Consider the following 24,186-nt stretch of genomic DNA (forward strand, 5'->3'; position numbering starts at 1 on the left):
TCTTCCTCTCTCCAACAGAGATGCCATGGAGACTATTACGAAGCTGTATAATCGAGTAGATGAGGAAGTTCATAGGCTGGTTCTATTGTCTAATAAATGTCTGCAACAACTAGAGAATCTCTTGGCAATGAGAAAATTTGAAGAAGGCTGTGAACAGGTCAGTAAAGTTGCTTTTCAACTTTGAAAACAATAGCTGGGAGATCCAATCACCAAGACCATGTCATATCGCTCAGTAACATTTACTTAAATAGGTTTGCTATGAGACATAGTCTACAGACTATGGTTTGTTGTTAGTAAAACAAACGACAATTCCTGATTCAAAAGTAATGCTGAGTCAGGGATTACAGTGGGATTACAGTGAATTTCACCTTTGTACAGTAGGTGAATTTCTCCCACGCTTTCACATTCCTCTCTGTTCTCCATCCAAAGAAGCCAGAGGCATCATCAGAGCTCCAGGACACATCCCTGCCAGGCAGAAACACACAAGGAGGGTGCAGAGCAGGACCAGTGAGGGTGTGGCTGAGGAGTAGGGTAGGAGCCTGGGGAAAGTCCCAAGAGACCTGGAGGGACACATTTGGCCCCTAGACCTGGGGTGCCCCACCCATGGTTTACTGTGACATGTAAACAAAACATTATTTTTATTGTTTCCCCCTGGTTAAAGAAAATTTTGTTACATTTCAAATGCCTGAGATCAAATTGATAGGCTTCTGCTGGATGTGTTCAAATAGGTGCCTAGTCAAAAAGGGATTTCTTTCCCATGCTCTCCAGAATGGTAGCTCTATCAATTCATTGTAGTAAAATGAATATCTCTTTATATTTAGGAGCACAGGAAGCTGATTTATGCCGATTCACACTATTGGTCCCTCTAGCAAACTATTATCTATACCAGGCACCCCCAACCTGCAGCCCTCCAGATGTTTTGGCCTACAACTCCCATGATCCCTAGCTAACAGGACCAGTGGTCAGGGATGATGGGAATTGTAGTCCAATACATCTGGAGGGTCGAAGGTTGGGGATCTACACTAACAAGTGGCTCTTCAGGATTCCAGACTGGGTGCATTGCTCGCCCCACTTGGAGAAGCCAAGGATTGACGCTGGGACCTTCTGCAAGAAAAGAGATGTTCTGCTAGTGAGCTGCAGCCTTCCCCATCAAACCCAGCAGAGCTCACTTTATTGGGAATTAATTAATCCAGAATTGCCCACCACCAGCAGGCAATATGCCCCCTCCTACTGAAAGATTACCCCTGTGTGAATGTGGCCCTCCACAGACCAAAAAAGGCCACACTTCCCTTTGTGGTGATGTCACATCAAGTCTTTGCCTTAAAAGTTATTGGGTGGGGAGGGAGCTGTCTCATGCTTTTAGTAACATGAGCAGCTTGGCCCTCAGGAGAACTTTGTCAGTGGTCCCCTTATACCACTGGCCATGCATGTTGAAACATGTGAAAGAAAAGACGTGCGGGAGGCTGGGGTGTGTGTGTGCATGCACAGACATGCACATGCATATAAATTAAAGTGGTTTCAGGCCACGGTTGCAACTAAACAGCATCACACATTCTAAAACATTAGAGCAGTTTGCTTTAAAATAAGGGTTTTTTAGACCCACATTATTTTGATGAAGATGCACATTTTTGCTAAATGAACTGTTCGTTACTTCTAGATATAAAGCCTTGTATTCATTACAGATAAAAGTCTGGTTTGAAAATGAGAGAGAACAATATATTGGGCCTTTGGATCAAGAACACCTTTCAGTTGAAAATGTGAAAAGGAAACAGGAACAGTTCCTGGTTTTCAGTGAAAAGGCGATGGTAAGTGCTTTGCTTTCTTAAACTTTATGCATGTAGCTTAAAACATGTGACAGCCAGGCCCACAACCATGATGGGGCTTTTGGCTATTTGCTGCAGCCATTGAAACTCTGGAAAACTTGATAGGATGGCATACCAACAATACCAAGGGTGTGTGATTCACAATCACCATGGTTTGCGCATCGGCTAACAAATACCTTTTGAAACCCCAAATCCTTCTTTTCTTGTGTAATAGAAAGTATTTGGTCAAGAAGAAAGAAAAATTACAACTTGGTGTTTTAGTTTGTGGGGTGTCGTATCCAATGGAATGGAATGGGTGTTCACCCTCTCGCGAGACACTAGACAGGAGCAAAGACTTGTGGAAAGTAGGCTGAACTCCCTCAGTTTTTCCTGTCTAGACGCAGCCAGTACGTTCCTCCTAGCTCTCCTGACACAGCTACGGTTTTTACTAGTTTCTGAACCCTCTTTTTTTCTTTAGATTTCCCTTATTGTCGTTTTAGTTTTATAGTTCTTTGTCTATGCATTGTTTTGTTTTTTTACGCACACACACACACAAAACCCTTTCCGTTGCTCTTTATGTTTGGTTGTTCCACTTATTTGCCACCCTTCTTTTATTCCTTAGTTGTTTATATTGAATTTATTTCCAGAACCAGTGCCCTTGCTGCAGTGCCAAAGGCCGTTCCTGCTTTCAGGTGGCCCTTTGTCGGCACACTCTTTTTCTTTCTCTCAGCAGCTTCAGCGGCTGCCGCCATTTTTCTGGGATCACAACAGAGTGAGCGTTCCTAATATGTCCCTGCCTGACTGCTGCTATTTGCCTTTGAAACTGAGCCCTGACTGACTGCTTCCTGGTTAGCTTTGGTGGCAACGGAGTGCCTGCCCCTTGTCCTCATCCTCCTGGTCGGCAGCTGTGACAAGGAGAGTGTGTGTAGCTTCTTCTCCCCCGCCCCCACGGTGTGGCAAATGGAGTGTGTGGCTTTTGCTTGCCTTTTCTCCTGGTTCACAGAATGGCAAACAGAGACCTTTGGGATATTAGAGTCCCTTCCCCTAACCCCTTCAACTCCATGGAAAAAGAGGCTGAGGGTGAGTTTCCTTTTCCTTCCGCTCCATCCTCTCTGCTGGCAGCAGAAGTTGACGATGAGTAGTGATGGTTCTGTTCAAGACGAATCCTTTTCTATAAGACTGTTCCAAGAGGCTAGTGCCCCCATCCTGAAAAGTAAGATAATGCACAGATTAGAATTATCAAATTGGACCAGCTGTCCTCAGCTGACGCGGCCTTTGGTCGTACAGTGCTCCAACAGGTATTATAGTCAATGTATTGCAGAGATGGGACCTGCCTGAATTGGTGTCTCCACTGTGGTATGTCCCATTCCATTGGATATGACTCCCCACAAACTAAAAAGAACAATTGGTCTTACCTGAAGTGTAGTTTTGGGAGTGGGGCATTGTATCCAATGGACCCCACCCTGTGGTGCTCTACTATATACTGTTGGGTGGGAGTATGGCCTACCTTGAGTGCTAGTTCCTTGTGTTGTGTTTCCTTGCCTTTCAGATACTTAGCAATTTAGAGATTTTATTATAGAAATTTCCAAAGCCAAGGAAGTGGGAAGTAGCCAGGTATTTTTTTTAGGGACTATGTTGGTACAGTGGTGCCCCGCAAGACGAATGCCTCGCAAGACGGAAAACTCGCTAGACGAAAGAGTTTTCCATTTTGGAGGTGCTTCGCAAAACGAATTTCCTATGGGCTTGCTTGCAAGACGACAATGTATTGCGAGTTCCTGCTGGTTTTTTCCCCTCCCCCCCTTTTCTAAGCCGCTAAGCCGCTTATCAGCTGATCCGATCAGCAGATAAGCCGCTAATAGCGCTAATCCGTCAATGGGCTTGCTTTGCAAGACGAAAAAACCGCTAGACGAAGAGAATCACAGAACGGATTCTTTTCGTCTTGCGAGGCACCACTGTACTTTCTGTTTGGCAAATCCAGAAAACTGAGGGAGTCCAGCCTACTTCCCACAAGTCTTTGCTCTTGTCTAGTGTCTTGCAACAGGACACCCATTCCACCCTGTTGGATAGGACGCCCCACTCCCGAAAGTACATTTCAGGTAAGACCAGTTGTTCTTTTTATGTTACAGCAATATTCCCAGAAAGGAATACAGCTCATAAAGGAGAATTCTTCATTAAAATCTGAAGAAGAATTTCAGGCTTTCAGTAGGTATCTGAGTAACATCACAATTCAAACCGAGAAGAGGAGATGTGAACTGGAGAAGCTGCTTAAGCTGTATGAATTTTATGAAAAAGTAAGAATATTTCTATTTTCTTTTTATTTCATCTTACACCACTCTACATGTTATGTTCAGTAGTAGATCACAGAAGTGTCTGCATGCTCTTTGCTCTTCCGCAGTATGACTTTGCACTGCAGGGGGTGGAATAGATGACCCTTGACTCCCTTCTAGCTCCATGACTTTCCATGAAAACAGCTTTGCTTACAGATCTCTCTTCATATCTCAGAGCTCACAGTCTACCATGCTGCAGAATATGGTGGGTGGATTTGGATAGATATGTACAGCAGAGAGAGACATTTTCTTCACTCTTGAGAGACTGGGTACAGTTTCTGCAGTCTAGAATCTTGGGGGCTAGACCACAACCCCAGTAATGACGCAACTGCCCACCCTCAACAGCTTATTTTGGGCACAGTTCGTTGTGGGAAAGCTCCATATAAGTAAAATCAGCCAATCAATCCATGTCCTCCATTTAACAGTTTTTTTTTTCTTTTTCTCTTTTCCCACTAATCATCCAGGCATCCAAGTGGATGGTTCACTGTAATGAGTTTCTTGAAAAGCTTTCAGTGGAAGCCAAGTATTCTCAGCCAGCAGTTCAGTCTTTGCAAAGCTACCACCAAGAAGCTACAAAGTTTTCTGCTGAGAACTTTCAGAAAGTCAGTGAGGTGATTATTGCTCTGGGTAACAAGGAGGAACTAAAGCAATGGAATATTTTATGGCTGAAATGCCAGCAGACAAGGCACCACTTAGAAGAGGTCTTTTCATTAGCAATTAAAGGTACCATTGAAGAAGGGTCCAGCAGTACTCTGAGAGAGATTGGCCAGAGGGACGGCCATAACCTGGGCAGAAAATCTGCAACACAACAAAGCCAATCTTCCCGCTTTTGTTCTAGCACCGTCAATAACGTCCATGACAGTAAGTCACTCGGTCCGTTTCAAGGTAGCAGCCCACCTGAGGATGTGCCTTCTTGTTTACATCAGGAAGATGCTGCTCAAAACACTGATCCATTTTCTTCTTCTGTTAAACCTTCGGTTTCACAAACTCTTACTCCACTCTTGGGTAGGTTTCAAAGGACTAGCCATGTTTCAGAGGATTTGGACAACATTTCCACCTGCTGCTCAGAACCAATCCAGACACCCAGCACCCGCCACAGGAGACATCCGCTGAAGAAGATTATGAAGAAGACACAGAGCTTTGAGTTGACCCGACACGAGAGTAACCACAGTGAACTGCATCCTCACGGGTATACTGGAGTTTACATAAGAGGACTGGAGGTAGCCAGCAATGTGGCTGCAGAAAAGAGAAACACACAGCGTTCCAGTATCAAAAGTCCTTTGGTTTGTAGAAATCGCAGTTTATCATCTCCTTCAAGAATCCACCATGCAGAAGATGAAGAAGAGAAAAAAAGAGGGGGAAGGTGAGAAATGACAACAGCGGAATCCATTCTGGTGAACAAACAGCCTGAAAAGTGCTGTAAATATTTTAACATGTTCTCAGTAGAATTGTTAGCTGATTACATTTTTGAGTCAATTAGCTTTCCTTTAATCACTCAAAAAGTGATTAAAGGTAAGTGTTTTAGGCAGGTCAAGTTCTGAGGATCTTCAATGGAGGTGAAATTCATTTCTGAGCGACAGACAAAAATCTTGTTTGTAACATTGTACAACACATTGCACACTGAGCAACACATTGCAGGATTCTTCTGTCATCATTATTTTTATTGAATTTCCTAAGATATATAACCAGGTGTGGTTCCATAGACACTTCAAGGCAGCTTTCAACAATCAATTTTGAATCTGAACTCAAGGCATTAAATATGTGGTCTATTTTGTTCTTGGAGTAAAATCAAAGATACCAACAAGTTCAGAAGATTACAGTGCCCATTTCTCTTCTCAGCAGCACTGAATTATTGACCTAAATCTGCCTGTTATCGGTAAATAATTCGGTGCTGCTGAGAGAAAGAGAAAACATCAAGCCATCTCTTATGGGCCTGGGCTTTGTTTGCCCATGGAAATGTACCACCTGCCATAGGCAGAGGCGCAGGTGTCCCTTCCACTGAAGTGAATGGGGATAATTACATGGCAGAGAAGCTTTAGCAATGTGATTCTTCCTGTGGTGTTTTAGCCGGCACAATGAAATCTGAGAGCTGCTTAACATTTCCTCCTAAGCCTGTGTTGGTTTTGGCAGTTATAAATGCGGGGTGTATACCGTATTTACTTGAATCTAATGTGCACCTTTTTTGGCCAAATTACATTGCGAAATTAAGGTGCACATTAGATTCGTTGGCTCATTGACATTTGCAAGCAAATGCTTTTCTTGGTTTCAAGGTTCTGAACATTGAGGTGTGCGTTAGATTCGATGGAGCATTAGACTTGAGTAAATACGGTATAAATATTTGATGTATATACTTGAAGCATAGACTCTCCTAATTTTGTGAGTGGTGTTGGTTCCTGATCATGTATCAGCCGATGATCATACCATAAAACACATGCCAGCCAAATGTTCACATGTTGACTAGAAGGATTGATTAGACACTGAGTTACCATTTTCAGTGCTTTGCCTCCTCAAGAACCAAAGGATAAGGGGCCTGCATTTAAAATACTTTATGCTGTAACATCCATACCAATAAGATGGAAAATTGTACTGCCTCAGATACCCTAGTTCAGTTATCAGACGTAGTCACAATATATTATTTTTTATACTGACCTATTTTTCCTGCATTTAAAATATTGTTCCACATAAAAGCACTCAGAGCTTCCTTCTAATATATGTTTCTGGAACTGGATCTTTACCAAATTTGCACACATAGGTGTCCAAATAAACTGGCTACCTTCAGGGGAAAACCCTTCTAAAGCAGAATTAGTGTTGTGGAGAGGCCTTCCACATACAATCATATTTGAGGAGATATGTATATATATAAATATAACTATATATATATAATATCTAAAAAGAGAGGCCTCCCACACACCATCAGATTGATAATGGCAGGAGCTTCATTTGACATTGGCCTCTTTCACGGAGGTGAAGCTGGACTGTTTTGCTTCTCATGGCAGGGCACGTACAGTTCACCATTTATTATATTAGGTTCCCTTGTCACTCTGGCAGAAGGGGAGTTCTGTACGTCTTGCAGCATTGCCCATGCTAAGAGATATGGCCCAGAGACTTCCCCTCCTTCATTATTCCACATTGAAGTGGAATGCCCTCTTACTCTTGGGGTGCAGAGTGCTCCAGACTGAGGTTGGAAAGTGCTTTGCTGGATCCGTCTTTTAACCCCAGAAAAGTTGATGCGATGTATTTAGAGAGAAGCCTCATATCCTCAACCAAGAGCCTCTTTTAAGGTCTCTCTCCGAGAGGGAGGATAAACTCTCCAGGAGGGATGCAAAACTCCTCACTCGTCGGGCTGCTGAAATGTCTTTTCTTGAGCCACCTATGCCCAAAAGGATGGACAGTGCATGGGGTAAAGGAACCTAGTTCATTCAGAAGGCAGGCACCTGGCTCTGGTAAAGGACCACTGAAAAGACAGGAGACTCCCACGCTACTGATAAGGATCTGCCACAGATGCCAAACGCTGACACAGACCAATGTGACATGGCTCTAGAAGGGTTTTCCACCAAGTAGCCTATGTGGTTGGTTACCCTGATGTATGATTTTGGGCCGCTCTTGAAAAACAACAGCAGTTACAGGTAAGCAATCGTGTTTTCCAAAACATTTCTTTTCATGACCTACAGATGCACAGCCTCCCATATTAGCACTCATTATGTTAATCTGCTTCCCATAGTCAATAAAATAAATAAGCACATTCTCTTTGCTTCTTCCTTCCTTTTTCAAACCTTTCCCCCATTGTGGACCTCTTCAGTTTTACAGTACCAGACTTCTCTTTTCTTGGCACAGACTGTTATCCAGCATTTTCAACGTGCTCTGAGTTATGGGAAGTGTGTTGTCTGAGTCACATATTCTTCTTACTCAGGTACCCCCAAATTGGTCACATGTACCTGTATTGCTCATGTATGTGGAACATTATTAGGGTAGACATAGCCTTCAAGTTTCAGGATATCCTTTGCAACCATCAGGACTAGACATTCACTTTTCAAGTTGAAGCTGGTTCTCGTTCTTACGGTATGTCTCCAGGTTAATCATGGAATTGGAGGAGCCTTGTAGGCTCTGTGCAAGGAATCTCAAGCTAGAGAATCCCCAAGATGTGAACAACAATCCTGTCCTTTAAGACCTCCAGGGAGAGCCCAGCACACCTTCGGGAAATTGGTTCCATTGCTGAACTAATCTAGTACAATAGTAGACTTTTCCTCACTGGAGGTCTTCATGCAGAAGCTGGGAAGCTATCCATCAATTCAGTTCAGAGTGGGTAGGGTCTTCTCACAAGGTTAGTTGATTCACAGCTGGCTCCCTGATCTCTTCTGCAGAGGAGGCTGACAGTAGCAAAGGGGAAGGGTTGCAGAGGGCAGTGATAGGAAATCCCCTTTCCCAGATTCCCAAGTCTTCTTGCTGTTGGAGCATGCAGCTTATGAATTTTGATGGTGGGCAACACGCATTATTGGAGGCAGCAGCGGGGTGGTGGTGGTAACATTTGAAACAAAGTGGTTTTGGGTGATTCAGTTAAATGCCATGCTTTATTTTCATAAAGTTTACCAAATAGGGGTTGCATAATATTAAATGAAAAGTATTGTATAAGAAATGGTTTGGGTCCAATCAATGTGAAAAATCAGCATTGCTGAGTGCTAAATTTTATATTTCCACTATAAATCCAGTATAAACAGTAAACGATTCAGTATAGCATGAGATAATAGTACGGTAACATAGCTTAGACTGTTTCTGTTACAGAGGTCCTGATTGCTGCTATATCTGCACTTCTCACTGCAATCCACTGCTTGTCTTGCGGATACATGGTGGAACACATCTCTGGTGCACACATGAACACTTGCAAAGGTCCAAAACAGTCACAGGAGAACATATCAAAGTGCACATTAATAGGCTCAGATTTGTCGCTAACATCCAAGATCTGAAGCTGATGTGAGTTTGGGATGCTGTCAAATGTCTTGATGCCATTGACTTGCTTGTATTTTAGCTCTCAGGATTACACGTACTGTGTCAGTGGAAGGGTCTAACTTGGACATTTTCCGAAAAGCTATCACATTACCTCACCAGTTATACTTTTCCCCCATTTGTGGTACATACAGATACGCTGGCAGGCAGGTTTCTGTAGTGCATGCATCCCTTCCGATGCAGATACTGAACTTCCCAGATTTGACTAAGCCTCTAAATCCTTAGAATAAGGTCATAATTTATAAGCTGGTTTGCAGAATTTAAAAGGAACCTCAGAGATCATCTAGTCAACTCCCTGCTTATGCAGGAAATACTTCTGCATTGTCTCAGGTAGGTGAACGCCCAGCCCCTGCTTCAAAGCCTCCAATGAAGAGGACTAGATGACCATTATGGTCCCTTCCAACTCTACAGCTCATGTTTTTTAGTCTGAATAACTTTTTCCTTTCCTTTGAATCCATCAGTTCAAATCCCACTCTCTGGAGCACTAGAAAATAAATTGGTCTATCGTCTATGAGCTAATCCTTCAGATATCTGGATACGGCTGTCATATTGCCACTTAATCACTTATCCTCATCGTTCCTCATAGACTAGGTCTCCGTGCTCCTCGCCATCTTTTCACCCTCAACAGTTGCCCTTTCCAGATTAGAAAGGATCCAAATAAATAGCTTAATTCAAGAAAGTGTGGAAATAAGTTTTTTACTACCTGCTCTGTAACCTTACTCAGAAAAGAAAGATTGGAGGCTGCCAAATATCTAGGAAGCTGGGATCCAGTTGCAATTTCTTAAACAAAGGTCTTACCACTGCTTCATTTAAAGGTTCAAGGACACAGCTGTCCTTCAAGGAAGCATTTACAATTTCCACCACCCAATTGGCCTGTCTCCGTCAATTGTTAGGATAGACACAGGTCCAACTAGCAAGTGGTGGTATTGCTCCTCCAAGCAACTTATCCACATCTTCAGGCAAACCAGAAGAAACTCCTCCATCAAAATTGGGCAATTGCCAACTTGGACCTCCTTTTAATAGAGTCAAAGGGCATGCAAGCATTTCAAACTTATTACAGCACATTGGCAGTCTCTGCAAATTGCCACTATTTACATGCTTTTTGACGTTCAAGGAACTCCAAGACTTACCTTTCCAGAAGCCGTGTTGATTCTTCAGCATGAGTTGTTCTGTACGCCTAGCTGTCTTTAACAATCCTTTTCCATTAGCACCGCATTTTCTAATACCCTTTTGGAGAGGCGAGTTATTGCTGCCTTGCCAATACTCTTGTCCAGATCAGCATCAGTGGAGAGGTTGCTGGTTATGGTGAAGCCCAGGTATACAAAATTACCAAGACTGGCAATATCAGCCCCATTTTGTGGGAATCCCTTGCAGACCCCAACCACTTAGAGACAGTGAGGTCATGTAGCCACAGCAGTGACGAGAGGAGGAATGACCACAGAGAGAAGAAACATCATGGTACACTTGCAGCAGCACAACCGGACACCTTCCTCTGCCCCAGCTGCAGCAAAACATGTCTCTCCTGTTTCAGTTTCTACAACCACAGCAAGCGCTTTAACTCTCCAACAGTTTGACTTTACCCTCAAAGGCACAATTCTCCAGTGTCTCCTCAGACACCAACCAATTCTTTCTCCCACTTTATGCAGAGCAGACATTAAACTAAACTGCCTGTAATATCCTAGTTCCTTCTGCAATCTTACAGACAAGTTACACATTTTGTTAGAAGACTAGCAAATTCAGATTTGAGTTATTTAAGAACCCTCAGACCTCATGATTTGTTCATTTTTAATTTGTAAGTGCTAGAACTTCATCTCTTGTCATTAGTATTTGTCTCAGTTTTTCAGACTCCCTGAAAATGTCATTTCAGGCAAAAGTACCTGCCCTACATTTTCCATGCTGAAGACCAGATACAAAGAATGCATTGTTTTAATTAAATCTTGTCTTCTAGCATACATTTAATTTACTTGACATCCAACTACCTCCCCAGCTGGTTTTCTGCTTCTGGTGTGTGTGTGTGTGTGTGTTTTAATCTTGTTGGCAATAATTTTTCTGACAAAGCATTTCTTGAATTCTTTCTATCTCTTACATTTCTTTTGCCAAAGTTTCTTTTTGTTCTTATTTGGGAAAGACTTCCATTTTGAGATGCTGAATTGTAGATTTTCAGATTAACTTCTTTCATTTGTGACCAGAACTGGAGTCTCAAAATGTGTTCCTAGATTAATCAGAATCAGGAGCGACAATGAAACTCTTGGGGCAGGCTTCCCTTCACCTACGAATGAATTTTAAATAGACAATGTAGGATAAGATAACTCTGCTGGGGTTGCCAGACTCAACGATCTCGTGAACGATACTGCTGCCATCCAGTTGGAGAAAATTTGCCAGCAACTGAAGGAAAGAATATCCCTTTTGACATTGTGTTTCTGCCCTGGCCATTATTCATAAATAATGTGCTCAGTAATACTGAGTTTTCATCTTGATTGGACCAAAAACAAGTTCTTACAATAGTAGACTTTGCATTAAAGGTACCTTTCATTTGATACCATTCAATCCAAGCTTGGTTTAATAAAATAAGGACTGTCATTTAAATGAATCATGGTGCACCATTCTGCTTTTTACAAAGTATTTAGCATATGTATATTCTTCCTTTCAATGCATAGTCTTCACAAGATAGCATACAACTAAATGAGATCAGCTGAGATCCATTTGAAACTTAAAAATAATTATGTGACATGTTAGAAAACATAAGAATCCAGAACTGTAGGAACGCACCAAGTGGAATCAACCGCATTTAAAAAAATAATGTTAAAGTCAGACTGGAAGAAATAAGCCTTCAATGCACTGCAGTAGCTTTTGTAGCTTCATAGTTCTGTAGGAAGTTCTGTAGGAAGTTCTGCAGCCATGGGGCCACCAGCTAGAAGACTCTGTCCCTTGACTCTGTGCCATTGACGCCACTGGTGCTTCCATCATGAGTGTCAAATTCAGGACTGCTCCCACCCAACCTGTGACCTTCATCCTTCTGGGGAGTGCAGTCTATCTAGGTTCAGCAATACATCTCCACCCAGACTGGCCAGTTTCCCAGCACTTCCATTTTATTTGGATTAAGGCTAGGCTTCTTCACCCCCAAACCACCCCCCAAAGCTGTTTACATTTCCATAAATTAGGTCTGGCTCCAGATATTCCCAGCCCCAAATTCAGAGGTGATGCACCTGAAGTTCTAAGTTCCTCTCTGAACCCTCCAGCTGCAGCCTTTCCTCAAGCCTTGGCAGGCATGTGGCTGGAAACCAGACCTGGAAATAGGGGCTGGGGAGGGCAGCGTAGGCAAGAAGTGTTAGGCAGGGGGTTTCAGCATCCCCCCCTCCCCACTGCTACTTCTGTCCTCCAAATCACACTCTCCTTGGTACCTAGGTTAAGAAGACTACAATTCAAACTATTTTATCTACTGGTCTGCAGAGACTATTCCACAGCATTTCCCCATTCTGACAAATTTATTTATAGGTACTGATTCTTGATTCGGTGCTCCAGTGTTCTCAACTTTGGGTCTCCAGTTGTTTTCAGACTACAGTTCCCATCATTCTTGACCACTAGTCTTGCTAGCTAGGGATAATGGGAGTTGTAGTCCAAAACCATCTGGAGACTCAAGGTTGGGAAACACTGCTCTAGATGTATGAGATTCAACCCTTCCTGTTTTGGTTAATGACCCAAAATATTTCTTCTATTGTTAAGGTTGTTTATTATTATCAACAGGAGACATATTTAAAAGAAACTAAAATGACTACTACAGTGGCAGATACACGTCTAAGACTTGAGTGCAACAAATCTAACTTAATATTGTCCTAGGCTGATCTGTCGCATGAAGCAGGTACAGCAGCCTGGTCCAATGTGTGGGCAAAGGTGCCACATAGCATATGCTTAACTGAAGAGATGGATTAGATGATGCTCTAAAGGGTTTTGAGCCACTTATACTGGCATTGTCCAGTTTTAAACTGTGTGCCAGGCACCCTAGTGTGACTTGAGAGAAAACCATTGGTTTACTGTGAGAAATAAATTAGTGGAGACTCTAAGTTGTCTTTCTCATTCCTCTGTGGTTGAATTATCTGTATCCACTCAGTACAGAGATGTGCCAGAATTACCTTTTCCAAGAAAGCATCTGATGAAGTGTGTATTACACAAGAAAGCCCTTACCTTGAAAGCTTATACTTAGTTGATCTTTAAGGTGCCACTGGAATTATTAAAAAAGATTTTTTCATCTTGTTATTTATTATGACTTTTCCAATAAAAATAGCTTGGTATTTTTGTGATCAGGGACCAAAATCAGAAGTTTGGCATTCCTGCAGAAATGGTTGGACTACTGTATAATTATTATTTATGCAAAATCTATTGGCCAAGATCCAAATAGCTCTGCAACTACATTCACAATTACGTCTTAAGGAGTAGAACATCAATGTTTAACCAATTAATCAGGGTAAATCTCATTAAATAGGACATTTGATAGACTAAACAGGTACCCTGATTAATATATATTTAAAATAAGTAGTGTTATGAATTTGTGGGGTGTGAGACACCCTAAATTCCTGGTCCAATAAAGGTTAGAATTAATTAAGGTTGGGGGAGTTTAAACTGCCAAGCACTGAGTGTGGTTGTTAGGGGAACAAAGCCTGAGAATGGCAGAGTTGTTATGCAAACAAAGGAGCAGGGAGATGGGCGATAAACAAAGCAGTTGCTCTCTGCTGGACAGCAGAGGGATGTGAGCCCCTCCGTCTGGAGTTCATTAGCAGGAGACAAAAGGCCAGAATTCTTAGGATGGCTGTGGACAGTGATGTGCTAGCAAAACTGTGGCAGAGAGGATGGCAGATTTTTGTTTTGTATCCAAGGCTGCTGCACCTACGTATGGGAGAAGCAAGGGACCAGCTTGGAGCATAACACTCTGAACCCCTCCAGCATAGGCTCAGGTTGTATATATGTGTAAATAAACCATATATTATTAAGACACCACTGTCTCTGCTGTGCCTCATTTCCAAAGGAAACAAACCCTGGGCAAGAACCTGGAGTTCCTGGAATAGCGCATGACTGCAGATAGCAGGTGCTGCCTTAAAGGGGGCCTTCCTCCCTTTCAGATCACACAGGAGGGAAGGTGTTTTTTAGGATGTTTCCTGTGCTGCTGGTGCATGTATATATCATATAAGCCCAAAGAAAGTTTACTTTCTGTCTCAAAACTACTGCTTTTTGCTAGATGCAAATGTATACAGATTCACTTAATTTATAAACATTCAGCTAAATTCATAAATAGCTAAAAATGCTTTAATTGGCTGAGAGTCAAATAAGGAGGATTTTGGGCTTTCTCTAGTGACAGCCCTTGACAGCCCCCCCCCCCCGCCAATACATGTATACCATATGCCACACAGCAAAAGGGGAGTTTCAAATGCAGTATGGCAGTATGGCAGTGGGGTCTGCTATCCAGGGAAAGAGAAGTCAGTAATCCCACTGCCAGTAGTTCTTTAAATCCTTTTCCTCACGGCTTGCCTTTCAATCGTTCAGTCTCAGGCCTGTTTTCCCAGTAGGAACTCCCTGTGTGCTGAATATTGTATTGTTTGGGGAAATTCATGAGAAAGCAGCTGTACATCATCTCTGGAATGTTCTTCTGTTTTACAGTAGAATGCAAACACAGAAAAGGTCGTAATAGTTTTGCAGATGTAATAGGAAACGTTTCTGTACTGTGTAGGGGGAGCCTGTTTCAAATAACAAAATTATGTTGTCTTCCTGGCTAGTTACTGTTCTTCTACAGCATCTGATGTGGCTAAGCCCCTCTGTGTCAGAGTGTGTATGTTTTCTTTATCAGTGGGAAGGGTGGAGTGGGAAACTCTGGCTGCAAATAAGAGCCTGAAACCTGCAGGAACTAAGATTGGCTGCTGTAACTACAAATGCTAGTAGAGGTTTGCCAAAATTAGTACACCGCAATAACCTTTTAGCAGCCAATGAGGCAACCCTGATTTTTGCATGGATGATTTCTCAAGTGAGAAATGTACAATATTACTCCTGGGAATCATTCCCACTTACAGGCCCAGAGATGGAGAAGTGTCTTCAGTTCAGAACGAGTAAGGTGCAAAAGGAAATCCATGAATCAGGAGTTCCCCAGAAGGCAGTACACAGGTCTGCTTTATGTCATCACATGTATGCATTTTGTCATCAATATATTTCCATGTCTTTATAGGTATGACTGGTTCACCAAAGCCATCCTGTGATGCTAAATTCTTAAGTTACTGCTAATTAATCATTCTTGTCTGTGTTCCATGCAATTCTTCTGTTTCTTTCAACAGTAAGGTGAACCACATAATGGATGAGATGATCAGAACAGAAAGGGAGTATGTCAGATCCTTAGGCTATATCATCAACAGCTATTTTCCAGAAATGGAAAGGATTGACTTACCTCAGGATTTGCGAGGGAAGCGGAATATCATATTTGGAAATTTGGAAAAGCTGTATGACTTCCATTCTCTGTATTTCCTGAAAGAACTGGAACACTGCACAGACTTCCCCCTGCGGGTTAGCCACTCTTTTCTCAGACATGTAAGTCTCATTTTCCATTAGTGTGTTATTGTCCTCAGATATCGTCTTGTATTGACTAAAATTGTATTACTAGGAAATACCACTTTTCCCTCATAAAGTTATCTAATTCTGTAATTCCTCTCTCTCTCTCTGCACACCATGTTTGTACAGGGTTCTGTACTGCATTTTCCCCACAGAGATAGCTCCATATAGTTCTTTCCAGTTAAAGCTACTTTGGCCTTCTTCAGAGGCGGATTTAGGGGAGGGGGACCGGTTCGGTCACACTGGGCACGGAGCCTCAGCACACTACCAGGGGCACTGCAACTGTTACTTAGAATGGAGCGTGAGAGGCAGAGGGAGGCTGGATTTTGGCATGGAGCAGGGTGCTGCTGAAAGTTTGAGACCCCGAGAAACACCACTGCCCTCTTGTTCCATTGCACTAAATTGCCTGTGTGGCATCTGTCAGCACATGGACAGTTTGTCATGTTTCCTACTCATGTGAGACAAGAAGCAACGGCCTCTAGAACAAGGCTGACAGGCCAACTGATCCCTATCCCTTTTGTCCCACCCAAACACACATACATATCATATGATCCCAGCTGCCTGTTCTGTCCCAGGATAAGCGGCTGGGATAAGCCCTTCTTTGCCATTACAGTCAAGAAAGGAGCAGCTCCTGACCTGAAAGAGCACAGGGTCTGACATTTTATGGCCTACACCCTGGTCCAATTGGCTGGTAGATAAATTCCCCATCCCTGCCAAAAATTGCTTTTAAATGGGATTTCTGATTTGTGTCACTGGAGGAAAAGGGACAGAGTGCACTTGTAATGATTTGAATAATGGTGTTCTGCTAATGGAGGCAAGCCACTAAATACCTGTTTGTATTTCACTTGGAGAATTACTGTACAATCCAATACATGTCTACTAAGAGGGAAGCCTCAATGAGTTTGGCAAAGGTAACTGTGTATAGGATAGCAGCCTTAAAGATCGTTAATGCAACTTCCCCTACATTTATTTATATTGCCTGTCTCTTCCATCACTTGTTTAAAAAGTTTTAAATAGCTGTTCCCTGATCTTGTGTCACAGAACATTACAAACACTATAATTCTGTGATTCGGTTTCATCCCATACGAGTTCCTGTACATTATAGTAGCCCCTGATTTGCCCAAACTGCTAGTTTTCAAATTCTGTATGTATGTAAGCTGGCGGGCAAGACTCTTTTTCTTGATTTCCACTTTTGCAAGTTCCTACTTGCATGCATGGAAAACACTCTGAGGGCATTATGTTAGAGAGAGAAGCAGGGAGCAAAATTTAATTACAACTTTTTGGCTGTCCAGTCATTCTGAAGTAAAGCAGTACTATGGGACAACTAATATCTTCTGTTTAAATCGATGGGACTTTAAGTCCTTAATTTTGACTGGATGGGGTCCAGGATTTGCCAGTAAGCACTTAGAAATGAATATTGAGTCTGAAGGAAATATCTATCTGGTTTTACCTACCTGGTTTAAAGAAGGATAACAGGGACCAAGCGCTGAGATTCCTGAGTTGCAGGGGCTGGACTAGATGACCATGAGGTTCCCTTCCAGCACTACATTTCTATGATTCTGTGGACTACAGTTACTCAGTCTCATGCTCTATTTAGTGTGTGCAACAACAACCTTACATAACTGCTCACTACTCAGCATGTTTAACCACTGCCGGGTTTTCTGTATGTGTTGCCATGAAATAAAGTGGAAAATTCCATTCAATCCATTTCTGGAAGCTAAGTTACTCTTTGCCATTATGATGTCATCAAATGCCTCTGATGCGCACAATGTGGCTGTTAGCTTGTCAGAAGTGTTGATCACGTTGGCAACAGTGATTTCCACTTTCTGCTCAGCATGTTCAAGCAGCGTTCTTAAGAAATATGATACTGATAATAATACCAGGGTGAGACTGAGCAACCTGCTCCGTCCCCGTTTGCAGATTGAGATTGTCTATAGAAGAGAGCTTCTTTGATCTGTGGAGGCTCTCTGCATAGTTTGCTGCCCTGGTTTTCCTGGTCTTGCAGGAGTCCCACACATATCAAAGGCTCCCAGCTTTGGACAGATGGCTTCCAACTCATGGAGGACAACAAAACCCCTTCATGTTCCAGTTTAAATAATCCCTGAACAGGGCTTTTGTGAATGGGCCAAGGGGCCACCAAGGAGCTTTCTAGTTGAGTGGGGCTACGTACTGAGTCATCACATTTCCTACTATACCATACTGGCAAACAGTCAATTTCTTTTGCAAAAATTCTGGCATCCTTAACATCTTGCTAGTTTTTATGATCCCTATTTTTATTTATTTTTATTTCATTAGACTAATAAAATGATGCCATCATTCTTGAGCAATACCCATTATTTCCCCCCACTCCTACATAGCTATTATTTTTTTGCTATTATTTTTTGATGAATGAGCTACATAGCTCATAGGTTTTGTTTTTGTTTCATTATTCACCCAGGACATTGGATCTCATTTTTCTGCTTAATTTTTTAGTAGGGTGGGGTGGAGTTAGATCTGGGTTTTATATATACAGTGGTGCCCCGCAAGACGAAATTAATTTGTTCCGCGAGTTTTGTCGTCTTGCAATTTTTTTTCGTCTTGCGAAGCACGGTGTCGGGAAAGTTTTGGAAAAGCTTCAAAAATCACCAAAGTCTTTAAAAACCTCAAAAAAGGCTACCACACCGCATTCTATGAGTTGCTCCTCGAAGTCAAGTCGCAACTGTATTAACGGTGTTAAGAAAAAGGAAACAAACTTGCAAGACGTTTCCATCTTGCGAAGCAATCCCATAGGGTAAATCGTCTTGCGAAGCAGCTCAAAAAACAAAAAACCCTTTCGTCTAGCGAGTTTTTTGTCTTGCGAGGCATTCGTCTTGCAAGGTACCACTGTAGTATCCTTGTGTATTTTAGATTGTCTTATTCTTGATTTTTCGGCTTCTTTTCAATATTTTTGTAAGTTGCTTTGAGTTTTACTTTTTTGAAGCAAGTGACTAATAAATATTAGTGACTAATAACAAAGTGACTAATAAAAGAAACAAATGGTAATAAAATGTCTTTGATGTGTATCATCATTAATTAGCCAATTAAATGCCAAGTCTATTTTTCATTATTTCAGGAAGAACAGTTTGGAATGTATGCATTGTACAGCAAGAACAAGCCGCAGTCAGACGCTTTGCTTATAAGCCATGGAAATACCTTCTTTAAAGTAACTATCGCTTAATGTTTACTACATCTATGATTGTGTCTGAGTAGAATTTGTTGACCTTTGTGGTATTTTATCACCTAATGGTTATGTGTCCTTCTACTAATCCTACAGAATAAGCAGCAGGAATTGGGTGATAAAATGAACCTGGCTTCTTACCTGCTGAAACCTATCCAGAGAATGAGCAAATATGCTCTGCTTTTGAAGGATCTGATCAAGGAGTGTTCGGCAGCGCAGGAACAGGAGCTCAGCGCCCTCCGGGCTGCGGAAGAAATGGTCAAGTTCCAGCTTCGCCATGGAAATGATTTACTTGCCATGGACGCCATCAGAGGATGTGATGTGAGTCCAGCCACATTCCCACCCCTGAAATCCCTGTTGTGCACTTCAGGAAACCTTATTTTTTGTAGCTTTAGTTGCCTGGTGGTGGCTACATTATGAGGCAGGAAGTCCCCTGTTCAAATCACACCTCCATCCACTTAGGCCAGCCACTCTCAGCTCAGCATCTGCATATAATACTTGTCTACATTTAGAAGATGGGACGTGGGTGGCGCTGTGGGTTAAACCACAGAGCCTAGGACTTGCAGATCAGAAGGTTGGTGGTTCGAATCCCTGCGATGGGGTGAGCTCCCGTTGCTCGGTCCCTGCTCCTGCCAACCTAGCAGTTCGGAAGCACGTCAAAAGTGCAAGTAGATAAATAGGTACCGCTCCAGCAGGAAGGTAAACAGCATTTCCATGCACTGCTCTGGTTCACCAGAAGCAGCTTAGTCATGCTGGCCACATGACCCAGAAGCTCTACGCCGGCTCCCTCGGCCAATAAAGCGAGATGAGCGCCGCAACCCCAGAGTCGGCCACGACTGGACCTAATGGTCAGGGGTCCCTTTACCTTACATTTACAAGATGGTTGTAAGAACACAAGAAGAGCCTGCTGAATCAGACCAAAGGCCCATCTGGTCCACGATCCTGTTCTTACAGTGACCAACCAGATGCCAATGGGAAGCGCCCAATCAAGACCTGAGCGCCACAGCCCTCTCCCCCTTTGCGATTGGCAGCAACTGCTATTCACAAGCCTCCTGCCTCTGACTGTGGAGACAGAGCAGAGCCATTGTGGCGAGCAGCCATTCGTAGCCTTATCCTCCATAAATTTGTCTTCTGCTCTTCAAATGCCATCAACATTGATAGCCACCGCTGCTTCTTGTGGGAGCAAATTTAATAGTTTTGACTGTGTGAAAAAATTATTTCTTTTCTCCGTTCTGAAGCTTCCAACATTCAGCTTTATTAGAAGGCCCCGGATTCTGTTATAAATAAGAAAGGAAGAAAAACCTTTCCCCTTTCTACTTTGTCCACAGCTGGGGTCAGCAGCTGGAAGTCCCAAGGCTAGAGCCCTGACTGCTGCTGATAACTATAACCCATACAGTGATTAGCTAAAAAGAAGGGTGGGGAATGGCTACAGAACTTACTAACAGGTTGCTTTACAGCTTTAGAACTGTCTTACCGTCCCTCAGGATCATCTTGGAGGGCCTCCAACCCTCAAAAAACCAGGAGCAGAAGAAGGTGTGTAAGATTACTGCCACCATGTATATGAAGGACCTTTGATTCTAGCTGGAAGGTGCTAAATACTATTTTTTAATTCATACTAGGAGGACCCTAGCCCAAAGCGGCCCTCAGGCCTAAGGAAGTTGAACCAACCTCCTATCTGAAATCCCTTCTCCTGTGTTGTCTCTTCTTCTCTGATCAGGTCAATCTGAAAGAACAAGGACAGCTGAGGTGTCAAGATCAGTTTATTGTGTGCTGTGGCCGAAAGAAGTACTTGAGGCATGTTTTCCTTTTCGAAGACCTCATCTTGTTCAGTAAAACAAAAAAGATTGATGGGGGATATGACATTTACATGTACAAACAGTCATTTAAGGTAACTTCATCCTTGTTGGGCGTGCTTTTCCTGCCTTGGGTGTGGTTTGATGGCATGTGATGCAGCTAAGCAGGTCTGGGTCTGGTCAGTGCTTGAATGGGGTGCCACCTTGAACCCCTCCAGGGAAAGGGGGAATATCAATGCAGTAAACCACCTCTCATAGTGTTTTGTACTTGCTAGTGTGGGGAAGGGGCTAAATAGAAACAAACAAGGAAGTGATCTGGTATATGCATTATTTAAGGCAGCCTCTAGCAGTCTAGCTAGTAAAATCCATTCAATACATTTTCACAAGGATGACTGGTAGTTGCAGATATTGAGAATGGGCCACTCATGGATATAGTGTTGGGTATAGTGTTGCCATACATCCAGAATTTCCCGGAGACAGCAGGAATACTGGAGTCAGAAGCAGTGTCCAGGCGAAAATCGCTAAAAATCTGGACATATGGCAACCCATGTCCGCAGTGGGCAGTGTCGTTTTTGGTGATTTCCCCTAAAATAGCTCAAAAACTTTACTTTTGCGATTTTGCCAAAAAGTTCAAAAACTCTGGGCAAACCTTTGGCAAATAAAAAATGGCAACCCTATATATTGGGCCAGTCAGAACTTCTCAGCCTGCCCTAGCTTGCAAATGAAATCATATACATATGCCCTGAGACCCTTGAGAAAGAGTGGGACAAAAACATAATCATTGAATTAATGTGCTCGTTACTTGCAACTTTAATCCACATTGGTGAGAACCATGCTTCTGTGACTGAAAATCCATACTGATACAGTTTTCTAGCCACTATGCCCTCATCCATATACACTTCTTCATTTGGCAGGACTAATAGATTTTCATGCTCTTAAACAGTGTTCCTCATGTTTCTTTGTCACATTTATTTATTTTATTTTATTTTATTTTATTTTATTTTATTTTATTTTATTTTATTTTATTTTATTTTATTTTAGACAGCTGAGATTGGAATGACAGAGAATGTTGGAGATAGTGGCCTCAGATTTGAAATCTGGTTTCGAAGGAGAAGAAAATCTCAGGACACTTACATCCTTCAAGCAAATTCAGTAGAAACTAAGATTGGATGGACAAATCTCATAGGAAAGATTCTTTGGAGACAAGCCTTGCGAAACCGAGGTGTGCCTGCCAGAATAGTCTGCCCTTTGCCTATTGCTGACCTTTATGCCTGAAACACTTTCCTAGAACAACCAGTGTGATGCCACCGCATATCCCTTCAAATCCATCCTTCAAAAGTCAACTCTTGTCTGACCCCTGTGTCATAACCCTTCAGTCCCCACCCCAAACCCAAAGGAAGTGTTGGTACATTTAATTTCATTTGTGCATTAAAACCTCAGTGGTTGGGGATGTGGAGCTATATTTTTCCTTAGGTTACTCTGCAAGTCACTATGTACACACTCTGAATACAAAGCAAAAGCAGCATTACGCAAGAGGTGAGCAGGTGGGAGAAATTGTCTGCCTTGCTCCTTCAGAACCACCCCATCACCACCCATGTGCATATGTTTCCCGTCTTTGTTGTATCTCGGCTTCAGATCCAATAAGGTTATGTAATGGCATTTCATATCTAAACTATTTTAATATACATTATGTTATTGGTCTACTAGAGCAAGCATGGGGACCTAGGAATGGTCAGGTGACAATGGCATTGGTGGTTTTCTGGTGGCAGAATTTGAAGCACTCTTGGCACACAATCTTACATTTTCTGTTTAAAAAGAAAAAAAAGTCTCTGTCATATATTATTTTGCACAAAGAGCTCAACAGTTTTCACACATGGAACAGTGTAATAGTTACATCCTTCCCCTTTAATTTGCATTGTTTATATTATTAGAGTCGTTTTCCTTCACACTCGTTTTGGGTTTTCTTAGTATAAAATACTTTCAAGCATGTATATTTCCTGTTTCTCTCATGTTTTTGGATGGTTGCTTTTAGAACTCCGAATGCAAGAAATGGTGTCGATGGGCATAGGAAACAAACCGTTCATGGACATCAAGCCCAGTGATGCAGCTATAAGTGATCGAGCAATAGACTATATAATGAAACGAGCAGGTACAGTTTGATGCGTTCCCTCACTCCTTTGGCAAATTTCTTGTCCACTTCTTACAAAAATTATTTTATTGGATATCCCCACCCCCATGGAAAAAATTCACAGCTAGTTCTGCAAGTTCTGTTCCTCAATAGCAACATCACCTTGCCACAAGGCAAATGAATTTTGAAACTGAGGGGACCCTCATATTTTTGAAAAGCAAAAATCCCACTAAGACACTCCCAAGCCTTTAGGCTCTTTCAACCAGAGTCAGAGCAGCGAAAGGATTGCTTTCCATGAATATTCTTCCATATTCTTCCTCCTCTCTTCTCAGGCAGACCATCAGCTTGCCTTGGTCTCACATAACAAGCCTTTAAATTCTCAAGTGATAATTCACTACTTAGGGTGTTTTCAAATGGAAAAGATGGTGACTCTATAAATAAATGTGCCATCAAACTGCCCTTCAGAATTGGCTTCGGACCAGCCTCATGTAGACATCTTGCGGCACACAATTTGAGAAGATGTGTAGCACATTAACATTCTCCACAGCAGACCAATTCCATGGTGATTTTGGTCCTGTAAAAACACAGAAGGAAGAAGTATTTTCAAACATTCCAAATGCAGCCTCGGTGTGGAGTGAGAGAAGCTTAGCTAGGCTGTGCCAATTCTGGGATCCTTGGAAACACCCTGAAATATAAATATGCTTTATATCAAGCCAGGCCATTGGTCCATCTAGTCTATTGATTGTAGACACTTATTGGCAGTGCTCCAGGGTATCAGGCAAGGTCCTTAGAGTTATAGAAGAGTCTTTCAACAGGACATGCCAGGGATTGAACTTGGATATTTTGCACTTGAAGGAATTGCTCTACCCCACCACCACCACCTCCCTGAGCTATGGCTCCTCTCCACAACTGTTCTAGACATAATTTTTTACTGTATATACTTGGCTCTTTATGGGTCTTGAGAGAGATATTTTTGTTTGTTTTGCCAGAGTCAAGGAGCCGTGCCTCAATAGCTGTTTCTTCATTTGACCACTCTACGCCATTTAAGAGGCCCCACTCCACGATCTCAAACAGCAGCACATCTTCCTCTAGCAGCCAGTCCTCATCTTCCATCCTGGGCTCGCTAAATCTGCACATATATTCCGCCCCGTCTCACCCAGGCTTGGTGGGACCTCCTTTTTACCACTGGTCATACGATGTCAGAGCCTGTATTGAGGAAGATGAGCTGGAACAGGACATTGGGAGCCAGCCCTCAATGAGTGAGTGCATTGCAATACCAGAATTAGGGAAGGCCAATCATTTATTTATGTTTCATTAAAGTTATATAGTGCTTGATTGTAGGAAAAACCCTCAA

The 24,186-nt window shown here is 42.5% G+C and overlaps 1 protein-coding gene across 4 annotated transcripts in view; it reads left to right on the top strand.

The window, feature by feature from the left end:
• Window positions 1-24,186, top strand: part of PLEKHG4B (pleckstrin homology and RhoGEF domain containing G4B) — a 103,336-nt gene that overhangs the window by 64,104 nt on the left and 15,046 nt on the right. For 3 of the 4 annotated variants that reach the window (XM_083473087.1, XM_083473086.1, XM_083473085.1), the window contains exons 11-21: window positions 19-157; window positions 1,683-1,805; window positions 3,929-4,093; window positions 4,594-5,492; window positions 15,445-15,694; window positions 18,807-18,896; window positions 19,008-19,232; window positions 20,629-20,799; window positions 21,746-21,926; window positions 22,737-22,853; window positions 23,822-24,091. In XM_083473087.1, coding sequence (XP_083329213.1) covers window positions 19-157; window positions 1,683-1,805; window positions 3,929-4,093; window positions 4,594-5,492; window positions 15,445-15,694; window positions 18,807-18,896; window positions 19,008-19,232; window positions 20,629-20,799; window positions 21,746-21,926; window positions 22,737-22,853; window positions 23,822-24,091 — 2,630 coding nt within the window. Of the gene's footprint in view, window positions 1-18; window positions 158-1,682; window positions 1,806-3,928; window positions 4,094-4,593; window positions 5,493-15,444; window positions 15,695-18,806; window positions 18,897-19,007; window positions 19,233-20,628; window positions 20,800-21,745; window positions 21,927-22,736; window positions 22,854-23,821; window positions 24,092-24,186 lie in introns of those variants that run through there. The other variant, XM_083473088.1, reaches the window with a different exon arrangement.

This window comes from Podarcis liolepis (genome assembly GCF_965112155.1).
Source record: "Podarcis liolepis genome assembly, chromosome: 13".
Lineage (NCBI taxonomy): Eukaryota > Metazoa > Chordata > Lepidosauria > Squamata > Lacertidae > Podarcis > Podarcis liolepis.